The sequence below is a fragment of the Pseudophryne corroboree genome, chromosome 6, assembly GCF_028390025.1.
Source record: "Pseudophryne corroboree isolate aPseCor3 chromosome 6, aPseCor3.hap2, whole genome shotgun sequence".
NCBI lineage: Eukaryota > Metazoa > Chordata > Amphibia > Anura > Myobatrachidae > Pseudophryne > Pseudophryne corroboree.
This window is the reverse complement of record NC_086449.1, coordinates 700,651,960-700,667,650: the sequence shown is the minus strand read 5'-3', so window position 1 is coordinate 700,667,650 and position 15,691 is coordinate 700,651,960. Positions and strand designations below refer to the sequence as shown.

Sequence of the window (15,691 nt, the reverse complement as noted above, 5' to 3'; positions counted from 1 at the left end):
AAAAATTACATTTTGTACATACTCAACCATTTCCATCATCATAAGCAGACACGTGCTACAAAAAAATGGGAATATATGTGCAAAACAATGCATGATGTCACTAAATACACAGCTGGGCACAATTTTTATATTTTAAATGACCATAAATGTCAACAGATCTCTGACACTTATATACAGTACATAAATTCTTTAAATTGGTTTCTAGTTTCAGATCACTTTAAATCAGTGGTTCCTTGAGCCTCATGGTTTACCAACAGGTCATGTTTTAAGGATTTCTGTCTGTGAAAGCAGGTAGAATAACCGACCGAGCAAAATAGAATAACTCACCTGTTAAAAGATATCCGCAAAATATGAGCTGTTGATAGTATGTGAGGACTAATTTAGAGATCCTGCTTTAATAATTGCAACTTAAACCAAATGCATTGCTACAGTATATATATATATATATATATATACTGTAGCAATGCATTTGGTAAAAGTTGCAATTATTTAAAGCAGGATCTCTAAATTAGTCCTCACATACCACCAACAGTAATTATATATATATATATATACTGTATGTGTGTGTATATATATAATTACCATTTTTTACTGCATTATGCATATGTTTTCCCTGAAGCCTTTATATCAGCCAGGCAGAGTTGTTTATTTTTAGTTACATTTTGGTGGCAGTGTTCTGTGGATATAACCATCAATGCAATGGTACTGTCCAGTGCACAAGTAGGTTGTATCATGCCATGGAGATATTTGTATCATGCCATGGAGATAAATATTCAGGAAGAATACAGAAACATAGATCAAGGTTAAAGGTTTTGAAAGATAGAAACCCCCTTCAAATTTTCACCTACAATACACTTTATTACAAATTCTTTCAGACAATGAAACATATGCTCATCTGAACATGCAATGTGCATAAAATATTGGGAATTATCATGTTCACCTTTGTCATGCTCCATTTACATTCTGTGGCTAAGGTCGACCTCCTGGTAAGGAAGTGGTTAACAGAACTGAACACAGCAGTTGCTGCTGATGAAAGCACTAGCCTCACAGGGAAACTGATCACTTTAATGCTGCATAGGGTTTATTTCTGCTCTGTTAGTGATTAATTCCCAAGGGGTCAGATTTAGCATCCTTTAGCGATGAACTTCTTACATAACAGTATTTCAGAGCAGGGTGCTGGCATATGATCCTTAAAATACAATTTACTGAGCAGGAGATGAAATGTATTTAATAATATTCAGCACAATTGCCAAAAATAAATCTCTTATTGAAAATAATCTACTAAACAGGAATTAAGAACTGTGAGACAGGGCAGATTATGGCTCAGAAATCTCCAGTGAACTCACAGTTAACACATTCAAATGATGAGCAAGCCTACCTTCCAATTAGAGGACATCTGAGACATTTTGAAAACAGATGGACCAATAAGGGAAGCAGATGGGCGGGATTCCTAACCCTGGAGAGCCTTTTTCCATCATTTCACCTTTTTTTAGTTTAGTAAATTACTGCAGTAAGGAATATGCTAAGAAGTGGTGATTTCTCTCGGCATAATATGGGGCAAGAAGAAACATCCAACACAGTATGTCCAAACTGATATCCTCTTGTGACCATATCATGCCCCAAGACTGTGAAACTTAAAGGATAGCTTCCTTCTCACTTTTTCTCCCCCATGCAATGGGAAAGGCTCTTTGCAGCCACAACATCTCAAGCATACACACAACAGAGGAGAACAAGGCAATGCTGAAGAAATCTTGGAGGGGACAATAGGGGTCCTCTGCGAGAGATCTAGAGGGTTCCCCAACTCCCCTATCTGGCTGCACCGTGCACACTGCATGGGATATAAGGAAGCTGTGAGCTTGCAGTGGATATCTTACTGCTAGTATATACATCCGGTCCTGTGACTTGCATGTATTGGCAGGATACTGTGGCCGGCAGTTAGTCACTTTGTATGGAGAGGACGCCTTGGTGCAGGTGATTGGAGTAACGCTTCAATGCGAGGCAGCCGCTGTCCGTGGTGCTGAAGCAGCCTGCAAGCGCCTGTCTGGAGCTGTTCCTTCAGTAGGTGCTGAAGCAGCTTGCTAGTGCCCGTCTGGAGCTGTCCCTTCTTCACCCTAAACTGCAGCTACAGACTTGTACACCCTTCCATTATTAAGTCTGCACGGACTTTATTATTGCACCCTTATTGCAAGTGCCAGTATATTTATTTCTACTCTACAACCCACCACCCAGCAGACATCATGTGCAGTCTCAATGCACTGGGCATCTACCTTTGGGAGACCGTTGTATTCTTCAGGTAATGCTTTTTTCCTTATTGCTGAATAGCGAGTTACAATACGGGAACAGGAGGTAGAGGGGATTAATATCACAATGGGTAAATAAAAAAGGAGGGGGTGGGGCGGAGATGCAAGCAGCATGTTTAATCTGCAACACTGTGTGTAATTTGTAAGTGGCGTGGTTTGCAAACGTATCTAAGGACTTTATGTAATTAGTGCTGCAAAATCTGTAACCGCAGTGCTGATGAAAACAGTCCAAGCTTCTTTCAGGAGGGCGGCCACTACTGGAAGTCTGAGGATACTGCAGGCAAGCGTGGCACTGTTCCGTTTTATTAGATGTCCGTTTAGCATGCTATCTAGAATATTAATATTAGATGCAAAGCATAACCGAGCGTACATATGATCACATTTGACATGCTGTAAAAAAAAATATAAATTTCCTCCAGTGGCTTAAGCTGCATGCATATTTGCAAGTCAAAGCAGCAAGCTATGTTCAGGAACACATGATATGTAAAGCCTAGCTAAACATCTTTAAATCTAATATTATATGTGTGTGTGTGTGTGTGTGTGTGTGTGTGTGTGTGTGTGTGTGTGTGTGTGTGTGTGTGTGTGTGTGTGTGTGTGTGTGTATATATATATTGCTTATTTGCAATAGTGTAAAAGTACTGATGATTTTCTATTGCTAAATTAATTGAAATATACTAAAAAATAATTTTGCTATTGATAGTTTTACCTTTATTATTAATATTCTGATTATAAATGCCATTTTATTGTGCATAATAATGTAATTCCACAGTGATTTTATATAATGGAAATCAGCGATGCAGTAGAAGAATTCCAAAGGGCCATTAATCACCTTTGGCAGAGTACAGTCATTGCCTATCAGGACCAGTTGAATTCTCTTCCACTCATTCTGGGGTGATATTAATACTTTCTTTAATGTTTTTGTTATGTATTTTTTTTTATCAGAAGAAAAACTTTGACTGATGGCCTCTGATAATTTAAAAATATCAAGATCTGTACATTTTTAGGTTTCCTGAGTTAGAGCACATAGCAAGTTTATCAATAAGGATCCTTAGGCCTTGAATGTATATATGATAATATAAATCACATAATGTGCATTTTAAAGCAGAGTAAATTTGCTGTGACAGTTATAGTCATAAAAATAATGCAAGGAAACGTATCTGTAAACGTAATCTCCGTACTTTCTGACCAGTGTATGCTTCGCATTAGGTAAGTGGTAACAGAGCCTGCAGAATTCAGAAGTGTTATTGCACTGTAAAATGGAGAAGAGTTTTATGAGGATGTTCATTAAGTACACATTATGCAGGGAAACTTTGAGACAACAATAAATGCGCCTCTAAAGCTCTGCTAAAGTGAGACTCTTGTACAATCATTTTGTGTTCAAGTCCTTTTTCCACATTCCTTTTAACCTCCATATTAGCATAAAGTTTTTGCATGAGGTTTGATTGTCTCAAGAAGCATGCACAAGTAGGATAACAATTTTCATCTTGACCAACATAACTATTTTGTCTCCTAAAAATCAATTCCTTTTTTTTCTACTGCAGTTTTAAAATTGATACTGTAAATGTCTCGCATAGTTCACAGGCCTGGAAGGTAATATAAAAAAATGGTGAAAAGTCACTGCTCTTGGGATATTTGTATGTGTGCATTCCCTGAGGATGCTTTATAATAAAAATGTTTATTATTATTATTATTATTATTATTATTGTTATGTGTGTGTGTGTGTGTGTGTGTGTGTGTGTGTGTGTGTGTGTGTGTGTGTGTGTGTGTGTGTGTGTGTGTGAGCACTGTAAACCCCTAAATACAAGCTAGTGTAATGTTATTAAAATTCCAAAGTATTATTTCAAGTTAATGTTTTTCCTCTCTTAGTTTTACTGATTTGTAATAAATGTGGAGCAGATGCTGAGATGGGCTTATGCTAGTTTTTATATCTTAAAATATGCATATTGGCAACATGCATGCCCTGAAAACCAGCTGCAAGCATATACGACCGTGCAGATTTGCATGAGTCTGACACAACCGCTTACAACTGGAAAGATGGGGTATGGGAGGAAAGGCTCTGAGTATAGCAATGGCATGTTTGCGGAACTGCACACACATACACACCTGTTCAAAAACATATATATGCCTTTAAAGGCTGGATCATTTGCGCATGCCTGAGGGCAGGTGTAACTACGCACTGATTACGATGACTGTCACCAGCACTTGCTCACCATTTACTGTATGATTGGCTAATTGCCGATTAATCGCTGAAGCATATAGGTGATCCTTTGCATTGCTTGTGCAGGTAAAAGTATTTGGTGAGTGTGAATTACTATAGCAATTTTTTTTTCTTACACTAGTTACCAGCCCGTCAAAATGATGGAGAAACATAACAGTAATGTCAGCGCCAGCGGCTATGCACACCCGAACCGAGCACACTTAAATTGCTCTGTCGGGCTCCATATACTGGATGCCAGATTGTAAAACGCTTGAATTCCCCCCATAGAGGTGAGGAGCAGTGTTAGCCTTTTATTATATAGGATGAGAGAATTATACCTGCAATATTCAAAAGGTTTTAATTATTTTATTCATACAGTATAGTTTAAATGTATTTCATGATCAAAACAGTGTCTTAAATATTGCAATATATGTATCCTACATTTGATTAATGTAAACTGGACACATACATTACAAATGTAGTACCTAGAGTCTTAAGATTTTCCAAACTTTGCTTATGGGGCCTAATTCAGACCTGTTTTCGCACAGCACCCGATCAGGTCTGAACTGCACATGCGCCAGCGCATGCCAGACAGCCGATGGCCATCTCAGCCCTGCGATCATCTCTGCCTGATTGACAGGCAGAGGCAGTTGCTGGGTTGGAGGGGATGGGAGGGGGCAGCCGGCGACATTTGGCCGTTGTTTTGGGGTCGTGGACCAGGCAACGCAGGTGTGCCGGACCATGTGGGGGGCGGGCCGTGGCGGCTGCGTGACTTCACACGCAGCTGCTGCGACCCGGACAGCGACGGGCAGCTCCCTGCCAGTGCGCAGGTAGGGAGCTACTCGTCAAGTACAAAAGCATCGCTGCTGTGTGATGCTTTTGTACTTGTGCGGGAGAAGAGGGCCAGACATGCAGGGTGGACTAAGCCTGTGCTGGGTGTCAGTGACGTGACGTCCCCCCACATGTCTAAGTAACTGATCATAGCCGTGCAAAATTTTGCACGGCTACGATCAGGTCTGACTTAGGCCCATGGCTCTCAATTGTGGTTGTTGTATCAAATGCATTTTACACCTGTGATCTTACTGGCAGTCATGTTCAAACTCAGCATGCATCCCTGTGTCTCTAATTAAGCCTTGCACTTCTGTCAAATCTCACTTCATGACATCTCTCACTCTGTTTAATCAAGGAGTGTACTGGAGACATTTTGACAACACAATTATCTAATGATAATAAATCTTCCTTTTCTTTCACTCTCATAAAGTGTAAAAAAAGTCATAAAGACTAAACACTACATAAAGCAGATACAGTTCTATCCTGCTGGGTCATCTAATCTAACAAAAAATTGTAGCCTTTTGTGCAAAAACTTACCCATAAAAATATAAAATACCAATACCCTCCATCAAGTCTATTTAAACAAAAAGTGATAATTTTATATTTAAATCTGTACTGTGCTGCACAAAATGAAAGCAATGTATTTAATTACATATATGGCAATAAAGGAGTCCAAAAATAAGTTTAACATCTGTAATTTTTGTTTCTGTAGGATCCTCCAATTTCTTGCCATGATGAGTAAAGTGGTAAAAAAAAACCCCATGAAACAGCTCATAGTATAATGAAAACTACTAATATATGTAGGTGTAAATATATAAAGCTACAGGTTTTTAAAATGGCATATTTTCTGCAATTTTGGCAGCAATTTCAAAACATCTATGGGGTCATTCAGACCTGATCGCTCGCTGGCTGTTTTTTTGCGGTCCTGCGTTCGCATAGTCGCCACCTACAGGGGAGTGTATTTTAGCTGTGCAAGTGTGTGATCGCATGTGCAACCGTGTGGTACAAAAAAACTTTGTGCAGTTTCTGATTTGCCCAGAACTTACTCAGCTGCTGCAATCACTTCAGCCTGTCCGGGGCCGGAATTGACGTCAGACACCCGCCCTGCAAATGTTTGGGAATGCATGCGTTTCCCCAACCACTCGGTGATAACAGTCAGTTGCCACCCACAAACGCCTTCTTCCTGTCAGTCACTTTGCGATCGGCTGTGCGAATGGATTCTTCATAAAACCCATCGCTTAGCAACGATCCGCTTTGTACCCGTGTGACGTACCTGCGCATTGCGGTTCATACGCATGCGCAGTTCTGACCTGATTGCAGTGCTGCAAAAAATGCTAGCGAGCGATCAGGTCTTAATGACCCCCTTATGTTTTTAGAGGCAGAACACACTGGGATTTTCACCAACAAACGAGTAACACATACAGTGGCTTGTAAAAGTATTCAACAAAACAGTAAATAGATTTGTCTGTTTTACAAATGACAGTTACACGGATTGTTCCAAAGGGATGATACTGTATCAGGTTCCCGGCACATGGGATGCCGGCAGTTGGAATACCGAAGCTCAAGTTCCTTACACCTACTAGGTAACTATGCTGCCCCTAATCCCTAACCTCCCAGGGTTGGACTGGCCCACAGGTGCACAGGGGAAATCCTCGGTGGGGCCCAATGCCTAGGGGCCCCAACTCCTCCTCTAGGGATCATGTTGCAGACTGTGCACTTGTAGTATATATTATACATATGTCACATAATACTGCACAGGACTAGGGGGGTAATTCTGAGTTGATCGAAGCAGGAACTTTGTTAGCAGTTGGGCAAAACCATGTGCACTGCTGGGGAGGCAGATATAACATGTGCAGAGAGAGTTAGATTTGGATGTGGTGAGTTCAATCTGCAATCTAAATTGCAGTGTAAAAATAAATCAGCCAGTATTTACCTTGCACAGAAACAAAATAACCCACCCAAACCTAACTCTCTCTGCAAATGTTATATCTGCCCCCCCCCCCCCCCCCCCCTGCAGTGCACATGGTTTTGCCCAACTGCTAAAAAATTTCCTGCTGATATCAACTTGGAATTACCCCCATGGCGTATTTTCTATAGGGCATTGCTGTTATTAATCTGGTATACTATCATGCATGCACTAGCAGTATTTACTATATACTATTTACTACAGTATATATATTTATCATTGGGCCCAGACCATGCACTCTCTAATGGTTAGCCAAACCTATGTGGCAGCTGGCCACACCCTTTTTGGAGACTGACCACACCCCTAAACACATGGGCCCCTACCATTGCATTACCCCGGTGGGCCCTTCATGTCCCAGTCTGACACTGCCTAACCCTAAACCTCCTTACCCGCAGCCTGACCCTAACCCTCCCCTCCCCCATGCGGCTTACCTCTCTGCACTTCCGGCAGGCCTTCATTCAGGATTCCGACGGCAGCATTGCAATCCATGTCAGGATCCCAGCATCGGGATTCCGAGTAGTGTCGAGATTCCGGTGATGGTACTCTGACTGTCGGGATCCTGAACACTGGGATCCTAACTGGATCCCGTTTCAAACAGTATTTTTACATTGAACCAGTAAACTCTTAAAGTAAATTTTGAAACTCATAAGTAATCACTTGTCTACAAATGTAGAAAACCAAAAGAAAATGCTGAAAATTACTACTTGCATAAGTATTCAAGCTCTGCAGTACTTGGTAGAATCACTTTTTGCTGGAATGTTATCTTTAAGTTTGCTTGGGTAAACTTTTACCAGGTTTGCACAGGATGGTAAAAAGCTGTGCGGGCCTGGGTACTTTTCAGAAATGTGGCCTTATTGCAGTGATGCTGAACAGGAGGGCATTGTATGCCCCTCAGCCAGAAATAAATCCAAGGGCCCCATCCCCATCATGCACAGGCAGCGGAGACTGCTGCTGCTCAGGCCCACTGCAGCCCAGCACACAGCAGCATGTGCTAGGTTGGGGAGAGCGGTTGCTGTTGCTGACAGGTAAGAGGGGAGCGGTGGCAGATCTGGGCCTTTGTAGTTTATCACTATAGTGTCTATCTATAAAAAATGGTAAGTAAAAATAACTCTAACACCAATGCTATTTCAAAATGAAAATTATACTTTATTTCCCTAACATAAAGCAAGACATTAAAAATGAACCGTATAGGAAAGATCCTTACTTATTCCAATAGGATCAGAAAAAATGATGATGATAATAATAATAATAAATAAATAAAAGTTTTGGTTAGTGAATCCTAATACCGGTATACTAAATACAGACAAAACAGCCACATACAACATAAAACATAAAAAAACAGTGATACACTAGATGAGCGAATTACTCACTGGATGGGTATTTGTAATCCTCAGGATAGTAATGGTCAGTCTTGGGATGTAAGAACAGGTGCTGTAATATAATCACCTATCAGGCCGGAAATTGTCCCATCAGGTTCCCCAGATGATACCAGCCAAAACGTTGTCCTTCCGGTATGAATATACACAGGTCACTCTCAGTGGGATAACCAGGTCCTCAGTCTAGATAACCATGAAGCTCAAACCTGGTTATCCCACTGAGAGTTTTATAGATAGACACTATAGTGATAAACTACAGAGAATACACTTGATGAAATTAGCGCTGGGAGATATTCTTTTATTTGGTACTAATTGTGAGGGTAGTGGAAATCCTCATCTCTCCTACTTAGCAGCTTAAGTCTATCAAGTGAGGCATATAAGCGCAGTCCTCTATCCCTTTTTGTTTACGTAGATCTGGGCCTTTGCGCAGCCTCTCCAACAAGCCTGAGCCTGGATAATTACTACTTACCCACCCAGCTCTTGGTGGCCCTGGATTTGCACACTGATTGTCCTGAAAGGTGAATTTCTCATAAGCTTTAGTTTTTCTAGCAGACTGAAGCAGCTTGTCTTGCAGTATCTCCTTGTATTTTTAATAATCTATAGCTCCTTAAATTTTAACAAGATGCCCAGTCCCCACTGTGGAAAAGTATTGCCTAAATATAATGCTGCCGCCCCCATTATGATGCTTGAGGACGGGAAGCTTCTTTTTGTCTGATCACAAAGCTTTTTCCCACATTTTAGCTGGGTCACTGGTATTTTTTTGCAGACATCAGATGCACTTTTATGTGGTTATTCATCAGTATGGTTCCTGTTTTTAATGGGAGGGGGGGCGCCAAGGAAACATTCGGCCTGGGCACCACAAGGTCTAGAACCGGCCCAGTGTTGTGTATTGTAATTATTTTATTGCCACAAGAAAAGCAGTATATGCTAAGTATACTCTTGCAAATAGATCACTTTTTATAAACTGTTAACCTAAACTACTCAAGGCGATCATTCACAGGCATATAGCAGAAGTCTGTGACTAGGCTGTCCAGATCTGGCCACTTGCTGCTTGGGCGGTAAGGTCAGTTTCTATGGAGTCCAGTTAGTTTGGTCAGACGTTGTCAGATCTACAGTAGGTGATTTCTGGGTTGCATTTCCTGACAGTACCGCTCAACATTCGATTGACCCCAATCAGACGCTGAATAGGACTGACAGTTGTTTTTGTCTGAGATACAGAGAGTTTGCAGAGAGTTTGAACTCAAATGTTTGTGTGTGCGTTTGGCCAACTTTAGAACTGTAATATCTGATAACAGAGATCAATAGCTTGCTCCTGGGTCCATAGCAAGGTATAAATAATATGTAAAAGTATAACATTTTGAGTATATATTCTGAGTATAAAATCTTTTAAATATGTGTTTGCAAATGTTAAAACTAGGGGCCTGATTCAGGTTTGTAAGTAAAGCAAAACATCACACAATTGGGCAAAGCCATGTTGCACTGCAGGTGGGGCAGATGTAACATGTGCAGAAAGATTTAGATTTTGGTGGGTTATATTGTTTCTGTGCAGGGTAAATACTGGCTGCTTTTGCATGTAGCCCATAAATGTTAGACAGCTTTATTTTTACACTGCAATTTAGATTTCAGTTTGAACACACTGCACCCAAATCTAACTCTCTCTGCACATGTTACATCTGCCCCACCTGCAGTGCAGCATTGTTTTGCCCAGTTGGGTGCTTTTTTGCTTTGCTGACAAAACTGAATCACACAAATTAATTGTCACCCAGTTATTTAGGTATTTATCCCCACAGGGTGTAGAACTGTGAAGGTCTAAACTATCATTGAAGTAAAGTTTAGACTGACAGTTTAATATAGGGCAATAACAGTGACAGCATCAATATCCATGATTACGGCAGAGTATAAGCGGCCTGTGACTGCCTGAATCACAGGTGTTTACTAACATGTCATAGGAAAGAGAAGCCACCATCACTCAAATTTCAGGTCTGATTCTAAGTCTCATGAAAAGTCGCTGTAGGTGTGAGCAGCTGCGTCAGCCTGTTTTATTGCTTTATCCTAATGAGAGTATCCATTCAAGTAATGTGGGGATTGTGCACATTCACATGGAAACCAGTGTCACCCATTCATTTTATGCCACCACAGCCATTATCATTATTATTATTATTATTATCCTTTATTTATATGGTGCCACAAGGGATCTGCAGCGCCCAGTTACAGAGTACATAAACACAAGAGCAAAACAAGAATACAGTGATTTACAGTTCAAGATAATATAGGACAAGTACAGGGTATATAAACATATATGCATCCAGTGTCAGACTGGGGTATGAAGGGCCCACCGGGGGGGGGGGATGCAGTTGTAGGGGCCCATGTTTATGGGTATGGCCAGCGACCATAAAGGCTAGCCAACCATTAAAGAGTATATAGTCTGAGCCCCTTGATTAATATATATAGTAAATACTGCTAGTCCATGCATGATCATGAACCAGATTAATGACTACAGGCACTGTAGAACTAGAAAATACACCATAGTCTGGTGCAGTATAATGTGACATACTGTATGTGACATATGTATAATGTATAATTCAAGTGCAAAGTCTGGAACCTGATCCATAGAGGAGGGGATAATCCTTCAGGCAGAGGGGCCTATCAGGGATTCCTCTGTACCTCTGTGGTCCAGACTGACCCTGGTTCTGTGCAGTATAAGGTAGCATATGTATAATGTATTTCAAGTGCATAGTCTGCAACCTGATCTTTAGAGGAGGAGGTGGGCCCCCAGGCAGAGGGGCCCACTGAGGGTTTCCCCTGTACCCCTGTGGGCCAGTCCAACCCTGCCTGCATCAGCGGACAACACAGAAATAAGTATTAGGCTAGCAGAAAACCCAAGGGATTTGGTGCCTTTGAAGGGAGTATGGAATAGAAGAAGGTTTAAGTAAGAGAAGGAAAGGCACATAAGGGAATAGGGCCCTGCTTGTGATACGGGATCTCGGCAGTCACAATGCCGATGGCAGAATCCCAACAGACATTGAAATGCCACTGCCGGAATATCGGCACCACAGGCTTTTCTCCCTCTGTGGGTGTCCACGACACCCATAGAGGGAGAATAGATCCTGCGGCAAGTGCAGCGAGCCACCATGCCCGCAGTGTGATGAGCGCAGCAAGCCCGCAAGGGCTTTCGAGCACTTGCCCGCTGCCGACATACTGGTGGCCGGGATCCCGCTGTCAGGATCATGACAGCTGGGATCCTGGCCACCGGTAAAAGGTATGTATTCCCTTACATTCACTAGTATCTGCAATTGTGCCAGCGCCATGCTAGGTGCATACAGGCTAAGGCCTCCCTCAGTGTGTATGCCCCAAAGCGATAGCGATGCGCGGCCCCGCGCGGCGCTATCGCCGGTACTAGATTGGCCTGCATGCAGGCCAAATCTAGTTAGATCCAGTTAGTCTCCCCCGCGCCCCCCTCCCCTCGCTCAGCATACATCGCGCTGTGTGCTGAGCCGGGGAGAGATGTATGCTGAGCGTTCTGTGCTAGATCGCTCAGCATACATCTCTGGGGAAAATCGCCCGGTGTGTACGGCCCTTAAGATGTGGCTCAGAATAGGATGCACAAATATGCATAAAGTCGCTTCTGTGGATGCGCTGTATTAAAAAATGCACCTTTTGAGTCCGAGAAGAGCGATACGTGTGTCTCAGAATCAGCTCCTTTGGGTGGAGATGAGGACCACAAATAATCACTTTGAGGTTGAGATGTATGAAAGCTTTTTTTGCAGTCAAACCTCCGAAAATGCAGTTTTCTGAAGTCTGGCCAATTTTTTGCATATGCACCAAGCTCCAGAATGCAATGTATTCCGGAGCTTGGAATCTGTTGGTAACACCATCTTTATATGGCATTATCCAGTAGATGCCTAAGGGCTTCTTATCACATTCCGCTCTGAGAGGTATCCAATCGAATCCCTCCCAGGTCCCCGTGCAGTGCTTGCATCATAAAATATATGCGCAGATGGACTTCCGGGTCTGAAACCCGGTAGTCCCCACACCACATAGGACATCTCTCGTCCTAGTCCTAGTCGTAAATGTTCATGCACGCGGTGTTAATAAACGCTAATATGCATGTGATTGGAGGAGGGAGGCATCCCATGCATCCTGCCCTTTGGCTTTCTTCTAAAGGCCACATTCACAGACAGCTAAAGAAATAAGAGCACAATGAAAATACAAAATATTAGGTAATACAATTACATATACAGTAAAAATGAAAAGATACTTAAACCTGCTTTGAAGAGAAAGATAAATACAGTACATTTATCTGCCCCATCAATCTAACTCCAGGAGTCTCCTGGTAAAAAGGTAATGATAGAGCAGTGTTCATCTCGATCATTAGCGCTGAGGGGGGTTATCACATTTATTTATCATGATACATCAGAATTGTGCTCACAGAGTGGTGTAATGCTGAGAACCTCCAATGGCAGCTTCTTAGTAATACAGCTGTATTGTGTTCAGTGCTCCAGCCTTACTGAGCAACTCAAACAGGAAATAAAGATACTGCACACTTAATAATACCATTAATATTATTCTTGATGGTAAAGGATCTGTGCGACTACTTTTTAGAAAAGAATATTTATTATAATTTAAAAACATACGTAAATTGTTTTGCTTCAGGCAAGAAAAATTGCAATTTATTAAAGTGCCTTTTTTTTTCATTTACGCACACAGTACAGATCTTGTGTATTAAATAGTCCATCAAAAACACAGCATGCTTTAGTTTGTTTTTCTGGGAATCAAAATGGCTGGAAAAAAATAATATCTATTTAAGAAAAATGAATTATATGATCAATAAAATATGTAACATAGCATAAGGTTTCTTGTTGACAAGTGTTATAACATCTACAGTGTTATTCACAAACATTGAGCGATTAGATTGCATCAGCGTTCGGTACAGCCACACGTTAAACCATTTGCTGCTTCACTGAAGCTATGTGTTCGATTTCACAATATAACAATATCAGTCTGTGCATGCTTCATTAAATTTGGTATCACTGTAAACTCAGCGTACTGATCCCCTCTGATGTAAAATTGTGATTTAGAAAAGACTCAGCTGTACTCCAATGGGGCACTGCCAATAACTACGTCTTCTTCCCATCTGTATATATCCTCTAGCGTTTCTAGACTGACCCCACTCCTTGCATAAAGCTAAGTTGACAAAGCAGCTTGGAGCTAGAGAACGGGCTAAGCAAAGAGTGTCTAATGATGTGGGTGCCTGGAAGTCGGAGAGACGGAAAGTACAAAGCCTTTGGGAAACTGGGGAATGATGTAAAGCAAGGAGTTCCTAATTTAAAGCACTAATCATCCCATGTTCGTCTATTAGAGCTCAGTAAAAGAACAGAGGAACGCTTCCTTTGCCAGCAAATAACTAACATTTGTATGCTAATTTACTATTTCCATTGTGTCAGCATCTGGTGATGGTTGAAGCAGACAGAACTGGAGTCTGGTTCCGTACTGTGCTATGTTATATGTAGTAAGAGTCTGGATTTTAGGAGAGGTGCAGAACCCTTCATTATAAACACGGTGAAATGGATCTATATAGACAAAAGCTTCAATGACCTTACCGAGGTTGAGGGATTAAAGATTATGGGAGGATTTAATCATGATGTTGTCTGGTAAATGTGAATACAGAGATGTGATATAATCTGACTCCGATAGTATGATCACAAATGATAAACTATCTTATAACTGTCTGCAGCTATTATATTGTTAGTCTCTAAGTTTGTGATCCACCTAACTGCCTACAGCTCAAACATACTTGCAAAACATCAGTAAACTCTCCCTTACTCCCTGGCAGAGCAGGTAGTTATAGCCATTGACCATCTTTGGTTTCCTTCCAATGGTGAATAGTTTTACCATAGATGGGGGAGGTCCAATGGCAAAGTCCCATTGAAATTAGGTACTGCCAAGAGTGTACTGCCACACCATGCGCATGGTGTGGCAGTACACTCTTGGCAGTACCTAAACCATTAAAGGTTTAACCATCAATGGTTACCCCGATGGTTAAAAATCATGGACCATTGATAATTAATCCAGCAAAGTCTGTCCCTAGAGCAGAGTGTTGGAAATGGTTTTTATGCTGGTATTGCTATGGCAAAGTTGTATAGTCACACACCAGTGGATGACTCAAACTATGAACATCCCAGTTACTTAAAAAGTGGTATTAGTTTATTGATTTATAGCCGATACAGCCATACTCACTGTTACATGTACAGTACTTTGGTGATAGAACGGAAGTAAAGTGAAGCGGTGTTTCATACAGCTCACCAGCCAGGTGCTCCTACCATGTCACTATGCACAGTCACACACTGTCCAGTTGGCGAAGAGAAAAAAACAAGGTTTGTTGGCGCTGGGCAGGTCTGTGTGGGTATACACCCTGGGATTTAGCAGCCACCTGGTGAGGGGGTAGCCAGCCTCCTCAAACAGTAACCAAATACACAGAAAATCCAGGTAGGTGCTTAGTCCAATGATGCAACCAATTAAGTATAAAAAACACACAATTTATTACAAAACAAAAATAAAAAACAATATAAAACCACTGATATAGACCAAAAAGTATATTATTAATTCAACCTGAGGCCTATAATGCCTCTGTTAAATATACCGTGCACATATAATATGCAAAAGAGTTTCGCTGATAGAATAAAGTTTAAAAATTAAACGCTGATGTTCATATATAGGAGATTTATCAGAATAATTCTGTCAGTCCCTTAATGCTCAGTAAACAGCCCACAGTATTAGTATGAATCAATCCTCCGGCTGATTAGTTCTATCTGTGACCATGCAAAAGTGTGTCCTGAATCAGTATGGACTCGGAGTAGGAATTGTCCATCCACTTATACCTCCACTAAGTCCATAGAGTGAGTATACAGGGATATACTAGGCGTTGGTAACTATTCACTTCATACGCGTTGGCTGTCCTTTCGTCACAGAATCGGTAGTGCAGAGCTGCTCAGTATCACCCTCTGCACAGGTGAATCAGCTG

At 41.4% G+C, this 15,691-nt stretch overlaps 1 protein-coding gene across 1 annotated transcript in view; it reads left to right on the top strand.

Moving 5' to 3' along the window:
- The first annotated feature begins 1,471 nt into the window (after window positions 1–1,471).
- Window positions 1,472–15,691, top strand: part of GLRA1 (glycine receptor alpha 1) — a 358,207-nt gene continuing 343,987 nt past the window's right edge. Inside the window, exon 1 of the mRNA XM_063928342.1 lies at window positions 1,472–2,293. Within this exon, the coding sequence (XP_063784412.1) occupies window positions 2,238–2,293 (56 nt within the window). The 5' untranslated portion in view covers window positions 1,472–2,237. The remainder of the gene's footprint in view (window positions 2,294–15,691) is intronic.